This window comes from Lonchura striata, chromosome 8 (genome assembly GCF_046129695.1).
Source record: "Lonchura striata isolate bLonStr1 chromosome 8, bLonStr1.mat, whole genome shotgun sequence".
Lineage (NCBI taxonomy): Eukaryota > Metazoa > Chordata > Aves > Passeriformes > Estrildidae > Lonchura > Lonchura striata.
Genome location: NC_134610.1, coordinates 30,486,389 through 30,511,636, shown reverse-complemented (window position 1 = coordinate 30,511,636; position 25,248 = coordinate 30,486,389). Strand labels below are relative to the sequence as shown.

Genomic DNA, 25,248 nt, shown 5'->3' with positions numbered 1-25,248 from the left:
CTTCAGAAGAGAGCTTTAAGTAGAAAGGAATAAAAAGGAATGCAGTAAAGCTATTACAACTAATTTTAAAAAATAGAGTGGCAAATCGGAAATTAATAAGGACTTGTTCTTGTAGGCATGTAGCTTCAAGGGACTGAAAGTCCTAATTAAATAACATGTAATTGCGTTTTCACAGTACATTGTCAAAGTACTAATAAATGTTTTTAACTTTTTGCAGGTGTGTACAGAGTAATATTGTGTTGCTTACTCAAGCTTTCAGAAGGAAGTTTGTCATTCCAGATTTTATGTCATTTACTTCCCATATTGATGAGCTTTATGAAAGTGCTAAAAAACAATCTGGAGGAAAGGTAACCTCTTTATAAATTCAACTTCAAACTTCTGTAGGTTCTCAGTATTAACTAAATGCATAATTTGTTAAGTAGACAGGTTTTTCTTAACATTTTTAGCAAAATTAAACTGGTAACTTGATGAAAGAGTTTTGGAAGTTCAGTTATGCCTGCAATTTGTGAACTGTGTTAGAAATACAGTTCACAGCCTCTAAAAGTCTTGTAACATTTTGATGTTGGAATATGAAAATAGCATTATTTTTTCTTTATCTTACATAAATTGTAAAATTGCTGTGTAATTTGTCAGACTACAGTTAGGCTATAGAAAAATTATGCAGCTCTACACATCTGTCTAGATTGTGTGATTAAAGAAATTTTAATACTGCACCTTGGTTAGTAAATAAAATTTATTCTGGTGCTTATTTACAATAAATAAGTTGTAAAATCCCAGACTGTGCTATAGACAAAAAATTTTATATTATTTGAAAATGAAGGCCATGCTGTAATACAGAACACAGATACCTCTCTGAATGTGCTGAAAATTTTACTTAGAAAAAAAGTTTCATTTGATAATGATTTAGTGAATATAATAATTTAAAATCAAGTTTTAGATACAGCAGGTGATTATTTGTAGAATAAATCAGTTGTACCTTGTGTATTCTTTCCATTTATTTATAATATTATAATTACAATATTTATAATATTATAATATGATATTTATTTTAATCAACGTAGTGTTAAGTATTTTGGATATTGTAACGTGTCTCTCTTTATTTCATGCTATGATAGGTTGCTGACTATATTCCACAACTGGCCAAGTTCAGCCCTGATTTGTGGGGGGTGTCACTTTGCACCGTGGATGGACAGAGGTATATTGTAACTTCTACATTTTGTTCTTAGGATAGTTGAAGGAAAGAGAGAGGCAATGCTTCTGTAGCAATAATAATTGGAAATTGAAAAGCTTTGTCTAACAGTACCTGTGCATCAAGCTGTATGTGTAACTTTCTGTGTAGGTCACAATGTACTTAAGTGTTAGCTCCTTCTCTGCATTTTAATGTTTTCACTGTAACATTCTTATATAATCTATGTGTCAGTGAAAAAATGCAGATTCATGTTCTTTAGAAAGAAAATGAAGATGTGGGAACTGGACAGAGCTGAATATGATTTTGCTTTTCAGGTTTATCAAGCTTTCCCCTGTAAGGGTGTATGTAGGTCTTAGATCTAGTCAGAGTGATTTTATTTTTCTGTGTTAGTAACTCAGAGTAGCAGAGACAGTTAGGAGCCCAGATGTAAGGGGATACCTTGCACCATCTAGTTGAGAAGTAACATGAGCTCTGTGTCTCCCTTTGTGAGTACACAATGCAAGGTGTTCATCAGCTCTGCTGACCTGCAGGTTGCTGTGGTCCTACTGCAGGTTCTGGAAACAGCAATTTTTAGGTGTTGTGTTTGTGAATGGGGCATTCCTGAGGATATCAGAGTTGCTTCTGGTGGCTGTGGCTTGGTGTTCATTTTGCCATGATCTGTTTAGATCTGTATGTTTGCTTCTAATTAACCATATGTTCTGTAATCTCTGTGAGAGGAGCTGTACAAGTGAGCAGAAGTATTTTTCTATTAATAGTAAAAAACCTTATATTTAAATTGGCATTTTGCTTTGTTTTGGATATTATGTGCTAATGAAAGTTCTTATAATGTTAATTTTTGTGATGCTTAATTTTGTGTAATGTTAGCTTTTATAATGCCAAAATGGTATTGTGATTTTCACTGAAGCCTTCTTGTGTTTTCTGCAAAGAACAGAAGCAAATACACTCCTGATTTTGCCATCAGACAAGTGGCTACTTCAAGCCTTTTGGTCTCTCTAGATGTGGCATATGCTGCTTGCATGAGTCACTCTTTGGTGCAGTCTGACATAGATGCTGAAAGTAAACTTTCCAAAAGACAGAATGTAATAATAAATGCTATATCTTTGCAATTATTAAAGGAAATGTAAATACGGCCATTTGATTATTATTCTCAAATTGCAAAACCAAGCTGTAGCTCATCTTTGTTTATACAGACATAAATCAGTATAGTGGCTCTGTTTGGGTCAGCTGTACCCTGCCGAGTATGTAGTTTGCTATTGAGTAGGATAAGTGTAAGACTAAAGCTTTGAGGTGATTTTTTGCTCTGGTACAAATGCATTTCTGAACTTGTTTTTATTTTGTTACCTCTGCAGTAGTCAGCAACTGACTTTGTTATACTTGGCTTAGGGAGTCAGTTCCTAAAACCTCTAAATCTCATGGTTATGTTCTTTAAAATGAGACTCAGTAATAATACGCTTTTGCTTTTTGGGGCGTTTTTGTTCATAGTCCTTGTGTGTTGAAGGATAGATGAAGCATTTAACACTACTGCCACAGCTGACAAACAGGAAATCTGAAGCTTCTTCATCCTTGTTTTTCCCAGGCATTCTGTGGGTGATACCAAAGTTCCATTTTGTCTCCAGTCCTGCGTAAAGCCTTTGAAATACGCGATTGCTGTCAATGATCTTGGCACAGAGTATGTGCACAGATATGTTGGTAAAGAGCCTAGTGGATTAAGATTCAACAAATTGTTCCTGAATGAAGATGGTAAGAGATACATTATACTTAAAAATGCAAATACTCAGGTTTAGAAAATTATGAGGCAAGCCTACACGTTTTTTTCAGTCTTTTTGATTTTACTGTATCTTCTTAAGTCTGATTACTAGGCAGTGTCCCAGAATATTTTGCTATCAGCAAGGTACACTTGGTCTTTGTTAGTCACTTTAGCCTAATTTAGAATGCAGTGAAAGATGTTTTATTGCTTCTGTTCTATTTGCTAGTTACTAAGCTGTAGGAAAACCCAAAGAGTTCTAACAGTGCAGGCATTTGAAATTTATTTTTATTTGGTTGAGTTGGTAGCAAGAGTTCGTTAATCTAGGCTTCTGTAAAATGGTGGTGAAAGAATCAAAGATGTTAAATTGATTTAAAAAAACATATAACTTCTCAGCCTTCTGAGAAGCAGGTGCTGGTGCCAAAGGCCAGCAGTGACTAGTTTCCAGAAGGCGAAATCTTCCCACAGTTTATTCTAAGTGGAATTTGGCTACTGATTCAAAACAATGTTTTTATTTTTTTTTTCCCTGTGGCAGGATTATTTTAGCAAGGATTTCTCCTACAGCACTTACCTAGATTATTTTTTCATAATGTATTAATTCTTAAGAATGGAAATGTTTTTGTTTTTTTTTTTTCCTTAAGTTTTATGGCAAAAATCTGAGAAAGATGACTCATATAGCCTTAGAGGAAATACTGGATGTTATCTCTGAAACACAAATGTTTCTTGTGGATCTATCTCAGTAAAAGAACAGACAATGTTTCCGTTGCCATGGTGTTGCAATTAATATTTAATTACCAGCATAAGGCTTGGATGGCATTTTTGTCAAGGACTGTATTGAATTCTGACTTAAATATCTGTAGTATTAATATATTAATGATACCTAATTATTATGTTTTAAATACATGCAAATGATTTATATAAAATTTATTTATTTATACCTTAAAATCCTCTTTCCATACTTAGAAATAAAATATATCTTTGCAATTTATTTCTTCTCTTTTATTATGTTAGTAAATTGTGATGAAATACCAATGTAGGAAGACATTGCCAAGAAAGGATTAAGCATTTTGTCAAGTTATGCTGTCTTGTTTTTGCTTTCTTAGTTTTTTTAAATACAGTGTTGTACAGTATGAAGACTTGTCTTTTATATCCTACAAAAACTTTACTATAAAAAAAGCTTTGATGGTGCTGAAAATTGCCCCTTAATTGATTTGAACTAATATACATGTTCTGTATTTTCTCTTTTTAATAACATGACAAAGTGTAGTAATTATTTCCTTACTTTATTGCTTCTTTTAAAATTGAACTATAGGGGAAGATGAATTGGTGGCTGTGGTCTTTTACATTACTGTTAAAATTCAAGAGTGTTTATAAGGCTGCTATGTATAAGAGAAATTGGACAATTGAAATTTTGACCAATGAACATGAAATTAATAGAGAAGACTTAATTCACATGATGGAAAGTTTAATTTTTAAGTATGTACTTCTGTGGCTGGTAGACATGAGTAAAAAAGTTCTGGAACTGACCTGGATGGCCTCTTATACAGTCCTTAAGAAAAGACTAAAACAGAAAGTAGAAGTCTAATAAATAGGAACATTTCAGTACTAGTGAGAGAAAGGGAGGTTGAGTTTCTCCAAGTAAAGGAAGAGGAGGGAAGAGAAGGATTTGAAAGATTAAATCTACACTTTGCTTGTAGATTTAAACCACTGTATGAACTTCAGATATGCAGAGTATTTGTCAATTTGAACATCTATAAATACTTTGAAGACCAGATTTGAAAATTAAAAAAAAATAGATATTTAATGTATTTACTTCCTAAATATTCAGACATAGTTAAATTTTATGTTCATAATCCAGATTTCATGAGATGATACGCAGGTGTTTGAAAACTGTTTAGACATGCATCTGAAGGTATTTTTTCTATACTGACTATTTGGAAGATTCCTAAAACAGGATATTCCTGCATTTCATTGTTTACTGGTATTGAGATTCAAGCTGGAAAGAATGACAAATATTTTAGGAAAATGTTAAATAAAGACAATATTAGCTAAATTTTAAGACAATTTTAGCTAAAAATGTCAACTTATAACAAAAGCTGTTGCTGTGCTTTGAGTATGATCTGTGCTGTGCAATGGAAATTTGGAAACTTCTGTGGGCTTATGAATATTGACTTCTAAAACTTGTTTTATCAAAGGGAATATATTGCCCAATCCAGTTGAGATTTCTGGAGGAATAAAACAAATTCTGTGCTAATCTAAAAAATATTATTCTAGTTGATTGAGGTAGATCAGAAACTTTCCATAGTAAAGTATGTCTGAAACAGGCATTATCAGGAATAATATTCCTGGCAATGGTCATTAAACAACTACAGGCTTTTTCATGTCTGTTGAGTTCATGATGCAACAAGTCTAACAATACCTATATTTATGAACAGTTAGTATCTCTTACCCATACATACAACCTCCTGGTGATAATTGTTTGTAGAATTTGTCCAGCAATGCAATCCTTTGAGGAACTTAGTCCAGTAATAAAAGTTGTATTGTAATTCAATGGGGAACTGCCAGGAAATTGTTTATTTTGCTTATATTTCAATGTTTTTAATGATAAAAACATGAACTTACTTGCATGTATAATGAAATTATACAGCAATACATGTGACTTGCAGAGAAACTGTGTAAAAGATACTTTTTTTTTGTCAGTGTGAGCAGATCACTGCCTTTATTATTTGATTATAAAGTGCACATGTGTTTGGTTTCAGTAATGTTTGTCACTTAGGTTTGCACAGTTTGATACCTCTTTCTAAAATTAAGTGATATTTCTTCACCTCTTAGGCAAACTTGCAGTTACAGTTATCAGTCTTCATGCTTAGTTGTTGTACAAGGTGGAATCCCTTTGCTGATGGCACCCACTGAGGTAGATCAGTAGTGACTGCTGCTTTAGAAATAGATCTGTACATGAATTTCTTTAAAAATTAATGTAGTGTCAGAACCTGTACATCCCCCAGAGGCAAAAAAACTACCTGGGAATGGAAGGCATCTCTTCTTTAAAATCTGCAGAAATCTCTCAGAATGCAAGTTTTTATTTAGGCAACCTAGCCCTTAAAAGGGCTATAGTTTAAGTTTGAGGAGAGGTTCTCCATTGCAGAATGAAGTATTTTGGTTGGAAGGGACCTGCAACATCATCTATTAAAAGCATTGTCCAAATGCCTCTTAAACACTGACAGGCTTGGGGATGGAGCACCTCTAGGAAGCTTGTAGCTGTTTTTGGCAAGATAGAAAGTTGTCTGTCTGTTGTGTATGGGAAGGTATTCCCTGGTGCTGTGCAGATAATGGTGAAAACTGCATACCTGGGAGCTGGATACCCTGGCAGGGTTTGCTCTGCCGAGAAGAGGCAGCAGTGGGTTGGTTAATGGCAGGTGTCCTGCTCAGCACTGTGGCATGCTGGAGTTGGCAGCAGTAGGACAGAACCTCAGAGGACAGCTGTTGGTGTGTGCTGAACCAGGCTGCTGTACCCTGCCTTGGCTGCTAAGGGTCCCACAGTGATGTTCTTCCTGCCCTATCATGTGGGGAAAAGCACACAACTGCGTTTCACATGCACATTCAAAAAGTCCTTGTTTTGTTTCATCAGGAGCTTCTCCCCTTCTTCATGTGTGGGCAGCACATGGAAATGTGTTAGTTGTAAAGTGGCCAGAACAAGTACAAGTAGCTTGGGATGTTAGGCAGTCAGATACAGGAATTTTGAGAGTAGAGGCACCAGGAATGCTTTGACTTTGAAGGTAAGTGGTGACATCTTCAAAGAAATGAGAAGCAATAGCATTTCGGAGGGTATATTCTGTGTAGACATATCACATTAGTAAGCCTTTCAGTTGCTGTATGCTAAACAAACATTGCACAAAATTTTTACTCAAATGTACATGTGGTATGGAATCTGGTTGTGTTTTTTCTTTGTACCATGTGGCAGATTGAAACTACAGAGATGCACATAAGAATCAAGAGCAAAATATTTATAAAAATATTTTTAGAATGGGCTGCGTGTGATAAATTCATGAGTGTTTTTATGGACTGGAGTGATACCTTATGTTGGTGAGAGGAAGCTGTAAAGAAGAGAAGCATAGCTAGAGTGAGCAATAAGGCTGATCGTGCATGAGAGCGCTCTGTTGTCCTGGTCTGTGTGTCCAGAGTTGGGATCCCCAGCTCAAGGAGTGAAAAACTGGGGAGGGCTGCAGCACAGGGCTAGCAGGGTTCTGTGCAGCCCAGGGCACACATAACTCCCAAGGAGCAGCTGGAGGGGGGAGCCTAGGGCTTCCCTGGAAACCTCTTCAAATTCTTGAAGAGCAATTGCCAACATGAAGAGTTCTGTTGTAACTCTTCTTGGTAGTGGCACCTGGTACAACAAGGGCCAGTGGCCTCATGCTGTGGTTTGGGAGCTGCAGATTAGATATCGGGGTAAATTTGTCATCTAGCATGAAAAAGATTGCTGGAGAGGGAGGGGATTTGCCACGTTCAGAAGTTTTCAAGACTCAGTTAATGAAACTGTGGCAAGAGCCTTGCTTTGAGTGGGAGGGTGGATGAGATGAACCTCGAGATGTCTCTTCTAACCCACAGGCTGTGATGCTGTGAGTGGTCATTTGACTTGTGTTCAGGTTTGTGGTCCCTGAGGAACTATAGAAATGCTATTTTTTCTTATCCAAGATCTGGTGTTGAGAGTCAAATACATTTGGCCCTCATTGCTTGTATTAATAGATAACAACAGGATATTTGATATATGTGACTCCTAAGTACAAGCAAATGAAATCTGAACAATTTGTGAGACCCTTCCAGAGAGAAAAGGAATAGTAGTAACAACTTTAAAATATTATCTGGCAATAAGTTTGTATTTTGGGGGAGCTTCATTTTTTGTAAGTTAACGGCCTTATTTTTCTACTAATAGAAGGATTTAATTTATTTAAAAGTTCCTTTAAATACTGACTTTCTGAAAAATATTCATAAAACTTAGGTTAGTTTTTGAAGATTAACTGATAGTCATAGGTGGCTAAGTGCCATTGACCACAACCAGTATAATTTTCATGGGAATATATGTGCATGCTGCAAATACCAGACTCATCTCCAAAACCCAAGCAATCTCAAACTTCTTCTAGAGTCCTTGTTTGTACATCACACATAAAAATAGTGGACTCTTTTTGTGCAGTTTTTAAATCAGTATTTTTTCAGATTTGGAGGTAAAGGAACAGCAAATAAAGAATTTAAACCTTTCATGATATTAATGTATTGAGATTTGTTTGAGGTTTTCAGACACTAGAGTGCTCAGAAGTCAACATCCTAGTTAAAAGGCACATCAAAAATGTTAGTTGTAAAAGAAAAGGGTTATTTGTGGAAGGTAGATTATTTGGGAAAAGTAAGATGGCTGATGAGAGTCTTTTTAGAAAAAGGAGATGCAAAAGAAGGTGATTTATTCAGCAGCCAAGAATGACTTGGGAATGTAAAGATACTGTTAATATAGAGATCAGTGGGGAAAAGGAAAATGTAAGTGTAGCAGGTATGTGCAAGTCAGGTATGAAGTAAGCTAAATTCTTAAATAAAGAGGATTTGTAATTTTCAAGAAAAGAAATGATGCTAAGCCAAATAATTTACTGGATTGTTAAGTAGCATAAGTGGGCTGAGTGTGTTGTAAGCTGTAAAATATTGTGCTCAGAATTATAGAATATTGTGTATAGTGTTGGGTTACAGTGTTTTTAAAATGTTTAAGATGATCTAATTGCTATTCTGTAATAGTAGCTTTTCAATCTTAAAACTTCATACTTACTTAAATCTAGAATAATTTTTCACTTCGGCACTTGACTGGTTTTGTCTAACAGACATGTCTTGGAATATATTTGTAATTGAAAACTTTATTTCACAGACAGGCCTCATAACCCTATGGTGAATGCTGGAGCAATTGTGATCACATCTTTAATCAAGGTAAGAAGTTAATTTTTAGTTTCTCTCTGAGTATTTTAGTAGAATGTAGAAAAAATTTGATGTGCAGATTATAAACTGTATTAGATTTTTTTTTCTGCAATATTTGACAGCACTTTACTCATTTGCAGGTAGACAAGTTCTGATATTTTGGGAATTGTAACCCTTCCAAACGAATACAGTGTTAAAATAGCAGTTTATAACAAGTATCAGTGCATCTGAAGGACTCTTTTTTCTTGATGGTATTAGATTTGTTTCCTTCTTGATCTGCACAACACTTGATATTCTCTTCAGAGTGTTGCCTTCCACTTGTTAATTGCTGAGGAAGTATATTTGTCAGGAATGTACTTTATAGCACTCAGAAGTACATTTCTGAGTGTCTAAATGCTCTTAAAGAGCATAAAGTTACAGGAATATTACTTCCAGTGCAGAAGAAATGGAAGATACTATAATTTAATAGTAATATTAAATATTACAGTAACAGGAGCAATGCTGCTATTCTGAATGTCAGTCTTGTGTTGAATTTGTGTGCTATTAACATCCTGCACCACTAAATTATGTTGAGCTTCTATGGTACATAGTTGCTGTTGGGACATAAGTGTACTTTCATAGACAAGAGTGTTTGAAAACAGTTACTTATTTTGCCAAGCACACCAGGTCTGAATGACTTTACATCTTTAGACCATGATCTTGAGACTTTTGGAAAGCTGTATTTTATTTTTTTTTAAGAACAGCTGTATAAATGTCTTGAAGTTGTTAATGGTATAAACTCCTTGTAACATTAATGCTTGCCAGATACTTGACTTGTATTTTCTGCTGGTTTTAGTAGCCAGAGGTACAAAAAGAATTTTTTTCCCTAAGGGTACCTGCATAGAGTTCTGGGGAACATATCAATCCCGTGGAATTTTTGAGTCGTAAACTTGTTACTGTTACTTCAGAGGTCTAAATGTCTTGTTTACTACCTGTTTCTTGGTTACATTTCAAAGTCCATTAGCTACAGTGTGTTTCCTACCCCCTGTTTCCAAAACGTTGATTTTAAAATTACTTAGATCATGATTTTCTGTTATTTTATATTTAAAGAAGGTGTAAGAACTCCTGCTTAAAGACATTTGTCTTTGATAGCTGTAGGTGAAAGAAAATGGCCTTAAGTATGACAGGTAAATTTATTCACATTTAATGTTTTTAAAAGGTTGACTGAGCATTGAAATTCACTTGGATAATAGTGAATTTTAAAATCTGACTTAACACATTTGTTTGAAATGTTAAAATGTTAGTCCAACTATAACATGCCCTATGATCTTAAGGCAAAACAAAAGCATGTGCCTCTTGCAGAAGGCACGTAGTTCTTGATAAATGGTGTACTTCTGAATAGATAACATGGATTTGTTTAATGCATGCAACTGTGGTATTTGTTAGAAGGATTGGGGATTGGTTTTGCTGGGTTGCTTTTTTTTAAACTTTTATTTGGGTTTTTTCTGTAATGTTTTTATAGAAGGTATTGCATTGCACTAACATTTCTGCATGTGGTAACTGCACGTCTAGTGGACACTTATCTTACTTATCACACCATTATTTGTTTTCAGTGTGATTAAAATGTAGATTTTCTGTACTGCTTTCATTAAGATACCATTTATCATTTGAATTACTAACCAAGCTAAATATATGCTGAAGACAATTGCATAGAGGGTCACAGGTACAAAACTACTTAGTAGTTGTAATTTTTGTGGAGTAACTTCTTTACAATCTGCAGTTTAACATTATTCCTACTAATCAATGAATTGCATAGTTCACATTTGTATTTGATCTAATATCAAATTTACCTTTTTCTCTGAAAAAGGTGGCTTCATTAACTCATGTTTTTCCCTCAATTCTTCTGCATTTATTAATTTTATTTAAGATGCTACTTACATGTCTTGAAGGCAGTGTATGGCTTTTTAAGGACAAGAAAATTTAAATTCACCATGTATTGCAGATTTATCTAACGACAGCATGTTAATAACTACAGAGAGATTGTTACTGTATTTCATAGTTAAGAATGCTTTTATCTCCTCTGAGATTCATTATCTCTCTCTGAGAAATGGATCGAAGAACCCTTTCAGTGTTCCCATACTTTGTACTGAGTTGAGCAGCTGTTAGTAAATGTGATACTGCACCCAGCTGTCCTTGGAGCCTGGCACAGATTAGGATTGTGGATGAGGGATGATGCCTGGAGTAATCTCTATCAGGATATATTAACATGTAATACCTTAACATTTTAGGGGTAAAAAAGACTCTTAGCATCACATACGCTGTTCTGAATGCTGTCAGAATTTGATGTTCCTGCCTTGGAACAGATCAGGGACCTAAACTCTAATCTTATATTGTCTTTGCAATCCATAATAATAAATAATGAGGGGTATGTGCATCTTAAGTTACTAAGACATGGCTGTATCCTGCTCCTGCCATTTTAAGTGATTTTCCATCTGCCTTGTGTTTGGAACTACAGTGTATTTACATTTTGGTGTCTTAACCCCTGGCCCTGTTCTAATTGTACTTGCATTACACTCCACGACTGTTCCAGCAGTTTAAAACATGTCTACAATAAAAATGTTTTAGCAAAAGGACATCCTACAGGTCACTTTTAATGAAATAAAGTTTTAAAAAAACCCTCTGAGGACCTTTTCCCTTGTTGATAATTGTACAGCCATTTGCCTGTATTACTAGTTATATAAATGACATAGTTACAATTTTCAAATAATTATATAAAAAGAAATTTGTAGTGGCAATTACAGGACTTTATGAAAAACGGGTATGAGATAAAACAGTAATTTTTATCATGTCTCCAAGGAGATACAGGTGCTTGAAATAAAGTGATTCAACTCCTGTATGGATTTAGTACAGATCCAGTGCAGCTTTCTGTACATCACATTGGCTGGGAAAAGGCTTTATTGCCTGTAGTATGGATAGCTTTTACTCCTTTGATCTATTAAGTTTTCTTAAACCTTAAACTCAATTCTCAAAGCTTGTCAGCTCCAGGAATATCAGTGGTTTTGTCAGGGACTTCCCACTTCCACATTACCCTTATTGTCACATTAGAAATGCAGGTGAGAGGAAGAGGAAGGGTTCAAAGAGAAATATGTGGAAGAAGGCAGATGGCTGTGGGTGGAATCACCAGAGGGATTAATCTTGAGTAATTTTTATTGTATGCTTTAACATTCCATCTGTAGGTAAAAGTCTTCATAACCTAACAGCAAAGGGTCAGGCAAATACAGCATCTTTAGACTTTCTAAGTGCTGCCAGCCACATGCAGACAGTGTGGACTGGAATGCTCATTGATGGCAGTGTGCTGTGGTCTTGAATTAGACATGTTGGAAATAGCAAAATTCATAGTTGTTGCAAAAAAAAAGTGTACAAGAAAATGAAAATGCTGATCTTTCTGACCCTAAAAAAACTTTAGTTCAACGGAAGATTATTTTATTTTATATAAAACATGGAGAGAGTTGTGATATATTTAAGAACTTTCTAAATATGTTGATAAATCACAAAGTAAATGAGGCAAAGAGTGGCAAAAATACATGTCTAGCTGTGTGAAGGGTCTGTTTGCTGTCAGGATTCTGTTATTAGGAAACCTGTTCAGTTGCAGTTCAATACTTGAGAGCTGGGAAAATGCATGGTTTATTTGACAATACAGTTACAATGAATAGTACTGATCTAGCTTAATTGCTCTATGCTGTCAGTGGAGTTATCCTTCCTGACAGACTGATGTGTAAATGTGCATACAAACCACTTTACAATGTGTTGGTGTTGTGATCTTCTCTGCCAGATACTTGTCATTACTTTGATGACATTGCCTCTCTTCCTAGATTACTAATTTTCTTATGGTAACTAATTTGGGATATATCCATATTTTCTCCACTTTTTTAATAAAACTCAGGCATATTGGATGTTATCTGACATAGAATATGTAGTAGGTTCTGTGAAATAATATGTGTTAAGTGGTCACACATGCACAGAAGTGAAGGACAGAAAAAAAAAATCTTACAGGCGTTTGAACTTTTGATAGTGTTGGTCTTAGGTCAAATACAGTCTGTCACAGTGTACTTGCAAGTATTTCAGAGCTGAAAATGGCACACTAAACTGTGAAAACACCAGTTCTCACACAACAGGACCATCTTAACAAATAAAATATAAAAAGAATCTATGTAGAGAAAGCGAAAATAAAGACATTAGTAGTTAACTTCATGAAAAATGCAGACATGTTAAAGTTTTCTTGCACTCTGATATAGAATTATATTTTTTTTGTTTCTGGATATTTTCATCACAATATAGTGTTAGATTATAAATTTACCTTTAAATATTCTAGAAATTAATTATTAAATAATCTGTTATTAAAAGATTACAAACTTGTCATGATGCAGGTGTTTTTATTAGCTTTGCTTTGGTTCAAAATTGAGAAATTGTTTTAGTGAGAGACACGTGGTAAGAGCTTATATGGTCTAATTATAGAAACAGTGTTCAATGAAAAGTGGGTTATATTAACTGCTTTTCTAATAAATTTTGCCGTTGCAAGCTCTGGTAAGTATTCCTATGTAGGCATGTAGCTTTTGAAACAGTTTATATGTTTTAGTAGAAATACAAGTAATACAGTACAAGTACCTTGTTAAAAAAAAAAAAAAAGGAAGATCACTAAAACCTGACACAATCAAAAAATTCAAATTTTTGATTGACAGCCACAGTGCCCGTTGGGGTTTTAAGTGTTTACAAAATGATACTGAGCTGTCTTCTGCAAGTTTGAATTTTCTGCCTATCAAACTTCTTCAGTCTTAACATTATAAATTTTATTTTGTGTTCATTTAGAAGTGTTTCTTCATACACATATACACACAAGCATGTATAAGTGTGTATATGAACATGTTCCCATAAATGTACAAAGTGTTTGTGGAGTTTAGTGCATGAAATGTTTTCTTTGATGTTCTAGACAGGTTGAATTGCATCTGAACATTAAAAATGCTATTTAAGAAATGTTGTGCCCCCAAACCCATAGGTTTATACAGTCAAGCTAAAAATAAGAAGCGCTTGAGGAAGAACAGAAGTTTTCTTGTCCCTTATATTTGTTTAAATTATTCTGGAAAACTGCTCAATACTCTGAATGTTAGGATTTTATATTTGCAATTGAATTTTAATCATAGAATGTGTGTTGCCACTGTGTCTCTCCAGCTTTTTAGGAGGAGCAAGACACCTCTGTCAGCTGCTGAAAGAAGGGAACTAATCTGTTGGGGTTTTTAGTCATCATGTCTATGGAAGCAGAGTTTCTTATTTCAGTAACACATTGTAGTAAATCCCTGCTGAGGTCTTGATCTTGTGATTGCTTAAGCAAGTGGTTCAGGTGTACGAGCAGTCTGGTTTCAGCAACAATGCTTTGTGTGTGATATGAAATACCTCTACAAGAGTGTGGAACATCAAGGACTAAAAGCTCATCATCTGGTTTAGGACGCAAAAGATTTTCTTCCCAAAATATGAGTTTAGTTGTGAACTTTAAAAGGAACCTTTTTTGTAAGAAGTTGATGTGGAAAAAGTTTGCATTGAGTCTTTTGCCCACCAGTTTTATGTGCTACTGGTAAAACCATGTTTTTGTTGAGGGAATATTTTTTTCCACTGGGCAGAAAAAAAAGTGAAGTGTTATGTATTTATATTTTTGCAGAAAGCATGATCCCTTTCTCCCTCTTTTCTTTTTTTTTTTTAACAAAAGAAGCTGTTTCAATTTATTATACATGTCTAACCATACAATTATCAATGCAGCATCCCATAACTAATGCTGACCCACTTTCCCAGAAAAAGATGTTCATTGTGCATTTGAAAGGTTAAAAAGGTTTTTGTGGTTTAAATGTTGTTACATATTTTACAGCATTAGGATCTATGGAATATTTTGACAACTGCAACAGTTCAATGAAGTTGGTAATTTCTTCTTTTAATTATTTTTCATTGAACAGATTTGGAGTTAAATTTTTAAGATTTGTGTTCTGGTATATTATACAGGAACATTTTGATGAAATGTATCATGCATTTTTTTATCTAATTGAAAATGAGCTAGAGTTTATTGCCTTTAAGAATAAGGTTATTAGCCTTTAAACATAAGGTAACCACTGGCGCATAATTCTGAGAGAACAGTGTGGTATTCCTTTCACCAGTGATTGTACGTGTGTGTCTGCACATCCTCTTGTAGATGAGCTGAAGCATGGGCTTCCAAGATTATCTGCAACACCCTAATCCACATACAGAGTGGGAAATGAGACTGGCTTTATGCATTTCATTAAGTAAAATACTGGTTGATGTAAAGCTTCCGTTTTTTCCACTTTCTTCCCCATCCCCACACTAAACACAACACAAGTAGCGTCTTGAATTGTTTGAGATTGTTAGTCTTGTTACTCTATTTAGAGTGTCTTTAATATTAAAATTTGGTATTAAAACATCTTCTCCAGATACATTGTTTCCACTTGTGTATGCAATGCCATTGGTTTTTAAACTTTCTCCTAAAATTCTGCTTTGGCTACTTAAAAATTTAAAACTCCCCCCAGTGGACCATGAGCTATTTTTTACCTCCCACTCCTCTTTGCATCTCTTGTGGTCAGAATTTCTGAAAGGTCACCTATCAGAGACCTCTAAGAAAGTAAAGTCTTTAACTGACAGCTACTAAATTTGAGAATGTTCTTGAATGAGGGAGGGGAAAAAAATCCTCAAAATAACAATCCTCATCCTCCCTGAGAAACCCAAACCAAGCCCACCCTAAGAGTTAAGTTCCACTATCATTCTTACTAAGTTGGATTTAGGTTTTCCTGTACATTATTAGCACAATGATGTGCCCTATGATGTGAAATTCTATTTTTCTAGCTGTTTAACAATTTTTAACAGGTAGGACATTAATCAGATATTTTTTTAATTAACTGCAGTTATTTTCATAGTTAGGGGTAGCACTTCATTTTAAGTCTTCAGTCTAAATTCTTGGTATGGGCACTGGCCATGGAAATAGTTTAATTTAAGTAGCCTGCACCTCCCTATGCTCAGCTCTGTTGGTAATATGAGAATACCTTTGCCTTACTAATCTGTAAAAAGTTAGTGTGTTTACTGTAATTATCTTGTTTGTAGTTACTTTTGGTTTTTTTTTTTGCTTTAGCTTACTGTGTTTACTTATGCTAAGCATGTAAAGTCGAATAGAGCGCAGTTAAAATAAAGCATATCTTTTTCAATTAAAATTAATCTCCAGCATACAGGTGTTTAAGATGCATAGGATTATTTAAATGATAATTAAAGATTTACTTATCTAACATTTAAGTTTTTTCATTAATATATGAAGTGATTATAGTACCTTATTCTTAATTAGACTCATACCTTAGTTACATACATTAAAATCCTAATATTGTTAAGTGAACTAACTTTGTTGCTTTGTTAACAATTTTTGTAAATTATTTTTTCTTTTCTTGCAGCAAGGAGCAAATAATGCAGAAAAATTTGACTACGTAAGTTAACATTATAACTTCTCTTTTTAAACTAACTTCAGTGGTAAAAGTTTCAAGATGGCAAGGGAATGGAAAGTGAAATCTTAGTAGTAACATGGGTTTTGTCTTTGTAGATGTACTTGGTTGTTTAAACACTTAGTGATTTGTATTGCATTTATGAAATGGTGTTGTAAAATTTAGGGTAAAGCTGGGTTGGAAGTTCATAACCTTTTTATGTGTAAAAATATTGCTTTTCCTTGTCTTTGTCTCTGACAGGTGATGCAGTTCATGAATAAAATGGCTGGTAATGAGTATGTTGGATTCAGTAATGCTACGTAAGTATTTTTTATTCACTTAATAAGGTTAGTTGGAAAGTGTTTCAACTGATAACTGGTATTTTGAGCTTATGACAAAGTTCAGTTATTTACATTTCAGCTGGCATTTCATCCCTTATATTGGAGGGTGTCTTTCACTTAACAATTTACAGCTAAAGTTGTGCATGTCTCTGACATTCGTGTGGCTAAATTCCACATAAAAGTGTTGGTTACCTCTTTGAAAATGTCATTATTCTGTCTTAGTGCTCTGTTGGTGCTATGGCAATGAGAGCTGTAAGTGCAACTCTTCTCTTCCTGGCATTGATATTAAAAATTAAACTCTGCATGTTGGTATTTGCATAGCAAATATTTAGAAAACATAGTTCATAAAACTGGGACTCCTCCTGCTTTTTTATTTTGCATATTTAAATTATTTTCTCAAACAAACAGTTCCCTCATAAACTCAGTGTATAGCATTTCAAAATTCTTGAGAGCTTTTTCAGGCAGCATGGGGTAAATCATGTAGATTCACTTTAGCAGAGTTCCTTCTAGGTTGCCAGGTGCAAGGTACATGCAGAGGTGTTTTTCCTGAGCTCTGTTACAGTAAAAGGTGTGTACTTTAGAAGGAGCCAGGCAGGTGTTCCTCCTTTAGGTTCCATCCTTACCTCAATCATCCCAGTGAGGAGTGCAGCCATTTGTCTGGCCTGCTGTGTGATCCTCACGTTCCTCTCCTTTGGGCAGGGAATAATGACCCTTTCACTGTCCCAATGTGAGAGCTCCATTCACTCTGGCCTATTTAGAAATGTTTCCAAGATTAGGATTTTACCTTCCTTTGCCTTCTCTCCAAGTCAGCTTGTATTGTGTAGGTAACCAATAGTGTGTGTATTTGGATGTCAGTGCTGATTCACTCCAACTGAGTGAACTGGGATAAACTGCTGTGGCCACTTCTGTCCCATTAGTAGAATATTTGTGTTTAGAAGTGATGTATCCTTTACATGGAATTTTACTGAATTGCATTATACATCTTGAGTTCAGTGATTTTTGGGGGTTTTCTGCAAAGTTTGACATGTTGCCTTGTCTCTTTTTCTTTTTTTCCTCTTTTAGGTTCCAGTCTGAAAGAGAGAGTGGAGATAGAAACTTTGCAATTGGCTATTACTTAAAAGAGAAAAAGGTTAATCTATTTTTTTCTTAGGTGTATTTTAAAGATGATGTGCTAGGTTTTATTCATAGTCTGTGAAGACTTTTATGTACAGTTTGGCACAAATTCATACTGGATATGTCTTACCAGTGTTATTCAAATGCTGTAATTTAAAAAGTGTGGTATTTATACCATTCTAATAAATTACCTCTAAATATTTTTCTGTAACATAGCCATGGTAATTAGTTTTATTTGTTGTAATCTGTGCTATAGAGGTGACTTTATAAAACTCCTGAATGCATTTTTCTGTTTGCTTAAAGATGTTCAAAACTATACTGAAAAATATTTTAGTACCTAGTTTATTGATACTGCTGCACTATGTTGTTTTTAAATCTGATGTCATTAAGTATTTCTACTTACTACATTTAAATGTTTATATTAAAATATGCCTAATGCTTAGTATGCTGGCAACAGCATAGCTAAAGTTACGTATTTCTAAAGCAATACTTCAAAAAAAATCTAAAGACTCTATTTTTCTTCTTCAGTGCTTTCCTGAAGGCACGGATATGGTTGCTATACTAGACTTCTATTTTCAGGTAACTGACTTTAAAACTGAGACTCACCATAGGCTTAGAATTACTATTATAAACAGTAGAAGCTGATTTGTGCCTAGACATGGAGGCTTTAATGACTTGCAGTTAAATGTCAGCTTCTGTTTAACTCTGGAAATGACAGATGTATGTTTGATGTATCCAGATTTGCTTTTGTTTAGGTGATCTACTTAGGTGTCTTTGTTGCTAATACAAACTACACAAGCAATAATCTTTAAACCACTAGAAGCTAAAAGCTTGAAATGACTTGCATTGCTTCAGTGAGTTTGACAAAACACTTTGGGTTGCTGCTTTTGTGGTGCTGTGGAGTAGTTTAACCTCTGTAAGTGGAGAATGCATGCTGAGCTGTGGGCTTGAGGGAAGTGCTACAAGGGAAGTAATGGGAATATCTCCTCCTTTTGGTTTAATTCAGTGCTTTTGAGTAAGAATATATATTATTTTCCTCCCCCTGCCTTTTTTTTTTTTCCTTTTCACTTTCAGCAAGTTATTTACAACTGTCACAAAATGAGAACTCGGCAAGTGTGAGGTGTATTTCCTCAGTAAGGGTTTCCTAATGTTTAAATGTTCACAACTCAGCCCTGCTGTGTAGAGTTCTCAAGAGGCAGTTCAAGTTGTATTACTGATTCACTTCATCTGGGAGAGTTTAAAAAAAGAAATACAGAGTTCTCAAAATCTACTTTTGACTTGGGGACTTGCTAATACAAGTTACTTATGCAAATTATATGCCATTATTTTCAAAATGCAAATGTTATTTGTGTTTTTTTGTGTGGGGATGCACCTGCTCTCTTACATTTAGATTGGATGAGTGTTTATGAAGTAAGGTATATGTGATCATCTGTAGTTGACCTCTTGTTGAGTTAGAAACTAGGTACAAGCTAATAGTCTATTCTGAACTTGTGATAGAAGAGAATGTGTAATTTGTATGAATTTACTGTGTAAAAATGCTTTTTAAATGCCTTGTATCCCATTGCCTGATATGTTTTCTAAGTGGAAGCTATTTATAAGTTAAGAAATGCTAAAGCTTACTTTTCTGATGTATTTTAATTTGGCCTCATTTTTGTGCATTCTGATCTCTGATTTAATGACCATGTGTCATTCTTTCTTTTTTCCATTGAAAAATCCCGTTTTCCCTCCATGTTCAGGAAAAGGGTAGCTCATACATGAGCAGCATTTCTCTTTTCCTCTTAGGGTACAATGCTTACCTTTCCAACACTCAGATTCTACTTAAAAGTCTAGTTATTTCTTTTCTTTGGGCTTTCTGTAATGCTCCTTCCTCCCTTTTGTGACTGGGAACTTTCTGAGCAGGAATAAACATATTTGCCTATTATATCTATAAAGTGAGGGTGGATTATTCTCAGTTTAGACAAACGAGGTACAGAATGCAGGTGCTTAAGCTGAGAACCTAGAAACAATTTTTTTTTTTGAAAGTAGGTGATATTGTGTAATACTTCATATGTTTAAAACACAGTTGCCATTTTAGATGCGTCTCTGACAATCTCTTGATTTGCAACTCCAGTTGATTGGACTAGGATGTATTGAGTTTGGCACCCGGAAAATAAGAATTCCAGGTAGTAACTACTCATGCAAACGTGGCTTAGGTAACTTCATGAAGTATCATGTAATGACTGTTTGGCAGAAGCAAGAATACGAGCACTAGTTTGTTTACTTTTTAGAGCAGCATTTCAGCTTCAGGTTGAAACCAACTTATCTTTTGGTTTCTGCAGAAATGAGGCAGCATCAGGTGATGGCATCTTATCACATTTCCTGATGTGTCACCAAAGTATGTATAGTCTGTACTGAAGCAGGGATCCTGGGAAAAACTATGGTGTGGTTGTATCATTACTATGTAAGAAATTAAATATGAGAAAGGTGGAATAAGGCTGCATCAGCAGGAAGTGCTGGCATTAACACTTGCATGTGCTAGAATCTGCAGCTTTAAATTGTACTTCTAATAATGTGTGGGATCTTCTAAGGCTTTAAAATAAAAAAAACCCACCACACAAAACAAGCTCAAATTGAAAAGAAGCAGTCATTCTTTGGCTTTGCCATGTAAGCAGATGCAAAATACTTTTTTAGAGATTGTTTGACAGACCTCTTTCTCTCAAAGAAACATAAGGGGGGTGGGGGGAGGAATCGAGCAGAGACACTAACCCATAAAAATACTGTCCCCAGCTTTTAAGAGGGCTTACAAACACTGTCACTGGGATCTTTATAGCAGAACGTTTCAGACTGTAGTAATTGATGCTACTAGTGTAATCTGTAAGAAATATTATGCTACAGGTGATTCTGAGATGTTATTTTAAGATTTCAATATTTTGTTGATCCTGCTGTAGTTGGCCTTTCTGTGCTAGAAGTACCAGTGCTTATAATCTTTATTTCTTTTCCATAAGCTTTGCTCAATAGAAGTAACATGTGAATCAGCAAGTGTGATGGCAGCAACTCTGGCTAATGGTGGCTTTTGCCCAATCACTGGTGAGAGAGTCCTGAGCCCCGAGGCAGTCCGGAATACCTTGAGTTTGATGCATTCCTGTGGCATGTATGACTTTTCAGGGCAGTTTGCCTTCCATGTAAGTACTTTACAGGTATTAATTGCAGCAGACCAGGAAGGTTAATCTGTGCTGTTATTTTCCATGGTCTAGGGGTTGCTTCCTTGCTTTTGAGTCAGAAAAGAGGGTGTTACTTGAGTTTAGAAATTGAGCACCCTGTAAGGGAAAATCTCACCTAGGATTTATGGCACTACTAGTGTCACATACCTTAGAGCACTCTGCCTTCACATCTAGGAATCCTTTTCATATCAAAACATAAATACTGTTCCTTAGGAAAGTCTGTTCATGAGAGCACCAGTAACTGAAAACATGGGTGAAGAAATCCTGCTGTATGGGAGTCAAGGATAGCAGAAAGCCTTTGCACACAGTTGTTTTTTCTTCAGTAACTCAGGCTCAGAAATTGTCCTTGTATGTGTGAAAATGGTTGTCATACACAGCACATGTACTGGACTCCTGTTTTCTAGCAAGTGTGTTCCTTACATGTGTATAATTCAAGATGGACTGTACCTTACGCTTTCAGTATTTTTTTGAACATTTTTAGGTTTTCCTTTCTGCATACACATGAAATTGATTATGATGCATGTTGTCACATAAAATTTGCTGCTTGGAGAACTGTGAGGTTTTATAACATGTTAGTTTGGACTGGAAAAAAGTAATGCCTTTGTTGAGATTGTAAATAAGTAGGTTATTGTATGATTTCATAGATACTTTCCAATTTGCTTGTGGTTTTGTTCTTTACCTTCTCCAGTCAAGATTTTTGCAGCTTCATTCTGCCACCTTGTTGCAAGCTGTTCATGAGACATACACTTGTGCACTACTGCATAGTCATAATGATTTTTTTAATAGATTTAAATTATCTTCTATCACAGTACTATTGACTCACTGTATTCCTGAGAGCAAATAGTTTTATGATTGTGAACCTTGGATTGTTACAAACTGCATTAGCTAATTGTTTATCTAAAAAGAGATAAGTAATAATGCTTTCCCAGCTTCAAGTGCCTTCCAGATACATGTTTTATAAATGCTTCACAATAATCTTCAGGAAAATGCTGATGCATTGTGTTACAATAGTGAGGAACAAGTGCAGAGGCCAATTATTCTCTGTAATATTCTGTAGGTTGGTCTTCCTGCAAAATCTGGAGTTGCTGGTGGAATTCTTCTGGTTGTTCCTAATGTCATGGGCTTGATGTGCTGGTCACCTCCTTTGGACAAGATGGGCAACAGTGTTAAAGGAATTCACTTTTGTCATGTAAGCAGCATTGCCCTTGGGTTTTTTGATTGTTTGGGTTTGTTTTTTGGGTTGGGTTTTTTTTTTTTTTTTTTTTTGCTTTTGCAGCTGATGCTTACTGTGCTTCAGTTGGCATAGCTGAGATCTAAGTGAATTAAATAGTGATTTCTGGTTGTTCCCTACATAACAAGTTTAATCTGATTCAAGGGTGAAAGTCTAAGAATAGATGTTTGCTTTTTAGTAGTAAATAGCATATGATTTCAGCCAGCATTGAAGTATGATGCTAGAAACACTGGAGAAGCAGTTGTGGAAAAGCTTTGAGAAAGAACACTTCATGGAGTAATGAAAGTGCTGGAATATATTGCATTAAAAACAGTAGAGCTCTATTTATAGACTTTTTCCTCTCTCTTGTCATAAAGTGCTGTTTTCAAAACACTGGAAATGCAACTCTTGTTCCATTAAAATAAAAGAAAAAGCCTGTAATGAAATACCGCCATTATGATGTATTTTTAAACTGATTTTTGTAAACCATCTGACATAAAGGATGTCTTTAGAGATGATACCCAGATGCTGGGCAAATGCTTCTGAGTTTCATGTTGTGCCAGTGAAAGAGCTATGGATAGTCTGCTGATAGGAGCATTAGAAGCAGGAGAGATTTTGGGGAGGACTTTGTAATGATTAATTCAGGTCTTTTATGGGAGAGGAGAATGTAAAAAATTTCTTCCTTTTTCTCCCTGAAACTACCTTGTAATGATGGTTGCTCAGTTATAAATGGGAGATTGAGCAGCAGTTAAAAATGTTCATATTTCTATTTATCCAACACTTACACAGCTTCATATTAAGTTACTAATTTTAGTTCAAGTGCTTTAAAGCTTCATATTAAATAGTCCTGATAACTCTAAATCCTAGAATAGAAGGGTAGGTGAAGGATTTACTGCATTGCAATGAGACCTAAAAACTGATACATGATTGTGGCATACAAGTAACACAAATGTAACGGTCACTTTTAAAAATAGAACAGCATTGCCAGGTTTTGTGATTATAGCCTTTCATGTTGTAATTTAAACTGATTGAGAATCCATTATGTCACTCATTTCCTTGTTTCATCCTTTTGATCGAAGTTTGATGTACTGGGACCTAGCCCAGGCTATTTTTTCTGTTCCTGAAGTGTTGTGTACAGCTGGAGTAGGAATTTATTAAAACAGATATTTTGCAAATTTCCACCTTGTTTCAACCTTCCGTAAGAAGGACTTTAAAGGTATTATTAGAATTTTATCCTGTAGATCTATTATGCTCAAAGTGTCTTATGGAAATGGGTATTAATTTATTAAATTAACTTCTTACTGGTTTAAGTTACTAGGATATGATGCAAAATGTAAGTGGTAGTATTATTAACTGAGATGCATTTGCCTACTCTATGCAGATAATAATGCATGTTCTCTGAATGCTTGCAGGATCTGGTTTCTTTGTGCAATTTCCATAACTACGATAATTTGAGACACTTTGCAAAAAAGCTTGATCCTCGCAGAGAAGGTGGTGATCAGCGGGTAAGTTACTGTCTGTATTCAGTGAGGATTGCCTGTAGACTTCAGAACTATGGAAACTTCTTTAAATGCCAAACTGCTCAATGACATGTATTGCATCAAAGCTTTCAGATCATCTAGTTAGTGTACATTGTTAGTGGACACTTACTTGGGTGGGCCACACTATCACAGGGTTTTGTGTATGGAGAATTTATTACTAGATTTGTAACTCCATTTCTTGCAGTTTATCCCCCCTCCTAGTTTAGGTAGATGGTATCTGATGGAAGTTGCCAAGAGTTTTACTGTACTGGTTGCCTTTAATACAGACTTTGACCAGCTGGTGGGCTTAGCCTTTCTCTTGTGTGCTGCAATGCACGAGATCTGTGTTTAGCTGTATTTTCACAAGGATATCTCTGACACCACATGGCCTGCTGAGAGTTGCTCAGGCAGTGAATTGAGGCATGAATAGTTCTGCAGACAGGAGCCTGCTACTTAGGGAGCAGTGTAAGCAGTGTCTGGGAATGAACTGAATCCACTCAGCTACATTTACAAAGGATACAAGTGTGAGGGGATTGAGATAAGGAAAACCACTTTCTTTTCAATGCCATTAATGTTTTGACTAAGGCATGAAAATTGCAATACAGTAGAATGATTTTTAAAGTGCTTCTATTTGCATGTATACATCTAAAAAATACCCAGTTTTGAATTTAATTTTTATAAGTGGAAAAGAGAAACTTAACAGTTTATGTGAAGAGCTGAAAAACTTGAGTCTGTTAGCAATGACTGCAAGTATGGATTTTTTTTTTTTCCTTCAAGTACACTAATAAATAATGTATGTTGCTTGAACAACTAGCATTCCTTTGGACCAATGGACTATGAGAATCTCCAGCAAGAACTTGCTTTAAAAGAAACAGTATGGAAAAAAGTGTCACCTGAATCAAACGAGGACATCTCCAGAACCGTAGTGTATAGAATGGAAGGTCGGGGAGAGCAGAACTAAACAAATGGGTTCTAGTTTCATTAAATTCTTCATTTTAAAAACCCTCAAGCATCTCTAGATTTAACTTTGATTTGAATATTGTTTACCTGGTGTTTCATTTATATATACATTTTGTGTAAATTCTGTATGCTATACCAAAAAGATTGTCAAAGTTCAAGGGTGTGTGGGGAAAAAGCATGTGCAAACAAACCCAAAGCAGGGTTTGTAGTTTTTTGTTTTGACTTTTGTAGTTACTTAGAACACATTTAGTTTAAAAAAAAAACAAAGGTAAATCTTCATTTTTCAAAGATACACCACAAAAGTGGTATGTATCTGTTTATTTTTGTTTATATCTGAGAATTTTGAGTATATGAACTTTGAGGCTGAGCAAGAGCTTGTGTCCACTGAGCAGGGTCAGCTTGTAAAGATAGAATATTAATTAAAATATAAAATAGTATTTGTCAAAATACAGCAAAATCCTGAATTTCTAAATAATTATATATTATGTGGAGATAGGTTCTGAATCATATTATTACCATGTCAGGGTTT

At 35.0% G+C, this 25,248-nt stretch overlaps 1 protein-coding gene across 1 annotated transcript in view; it reads left to right on the top strand.

The window, feature by feature from the left end:
• Positions 1-25,248, top strand: part of GLS (glutaminase) — a 61,846-nt gene that overhangs the window by 13,996 nt on the left and 22,602 nt on the right. Inside the window, exons 4-14 of the mRNA XM_021531379.3 lie at positions 218-347; positions 1,116-1,195; positions 2,766-2,929; positions 8,833-8,891; positions 16,349-16,381; positions 16,637-16,695; positions 17,779-17,845; positions 18,358-18,408; positions 20,814-20,990; positions 22,087-22,218; positions 23,652-23,744. Coding sequence (XP_021387054.3) covers positions 218-347; positions 1,116-1,195; positions 2,766-2,929; positions 8,833-8,891; positions 16,349-16,381; positions 16,637-16,695; positions 17,779-17,845; positions 18,358-18,408; positions 20,814-20,990; positions 22,087-22,218; positions 23,652-23,744 — 1,045 coding nt within the window. The remainder of the gene's footprint in view (positions 1-217; positions 348-1,115; positions 1,196-2,765; positions 2,930-8,832; positions 8,892-16,348; positions 16,382-16,636; positions 16,696-17,778; positions 17,846-18,357; positions 18,409-20,813; positions 20,991-22,086; positions 22,219-23,651; positions 23,745-25,248) is intronic.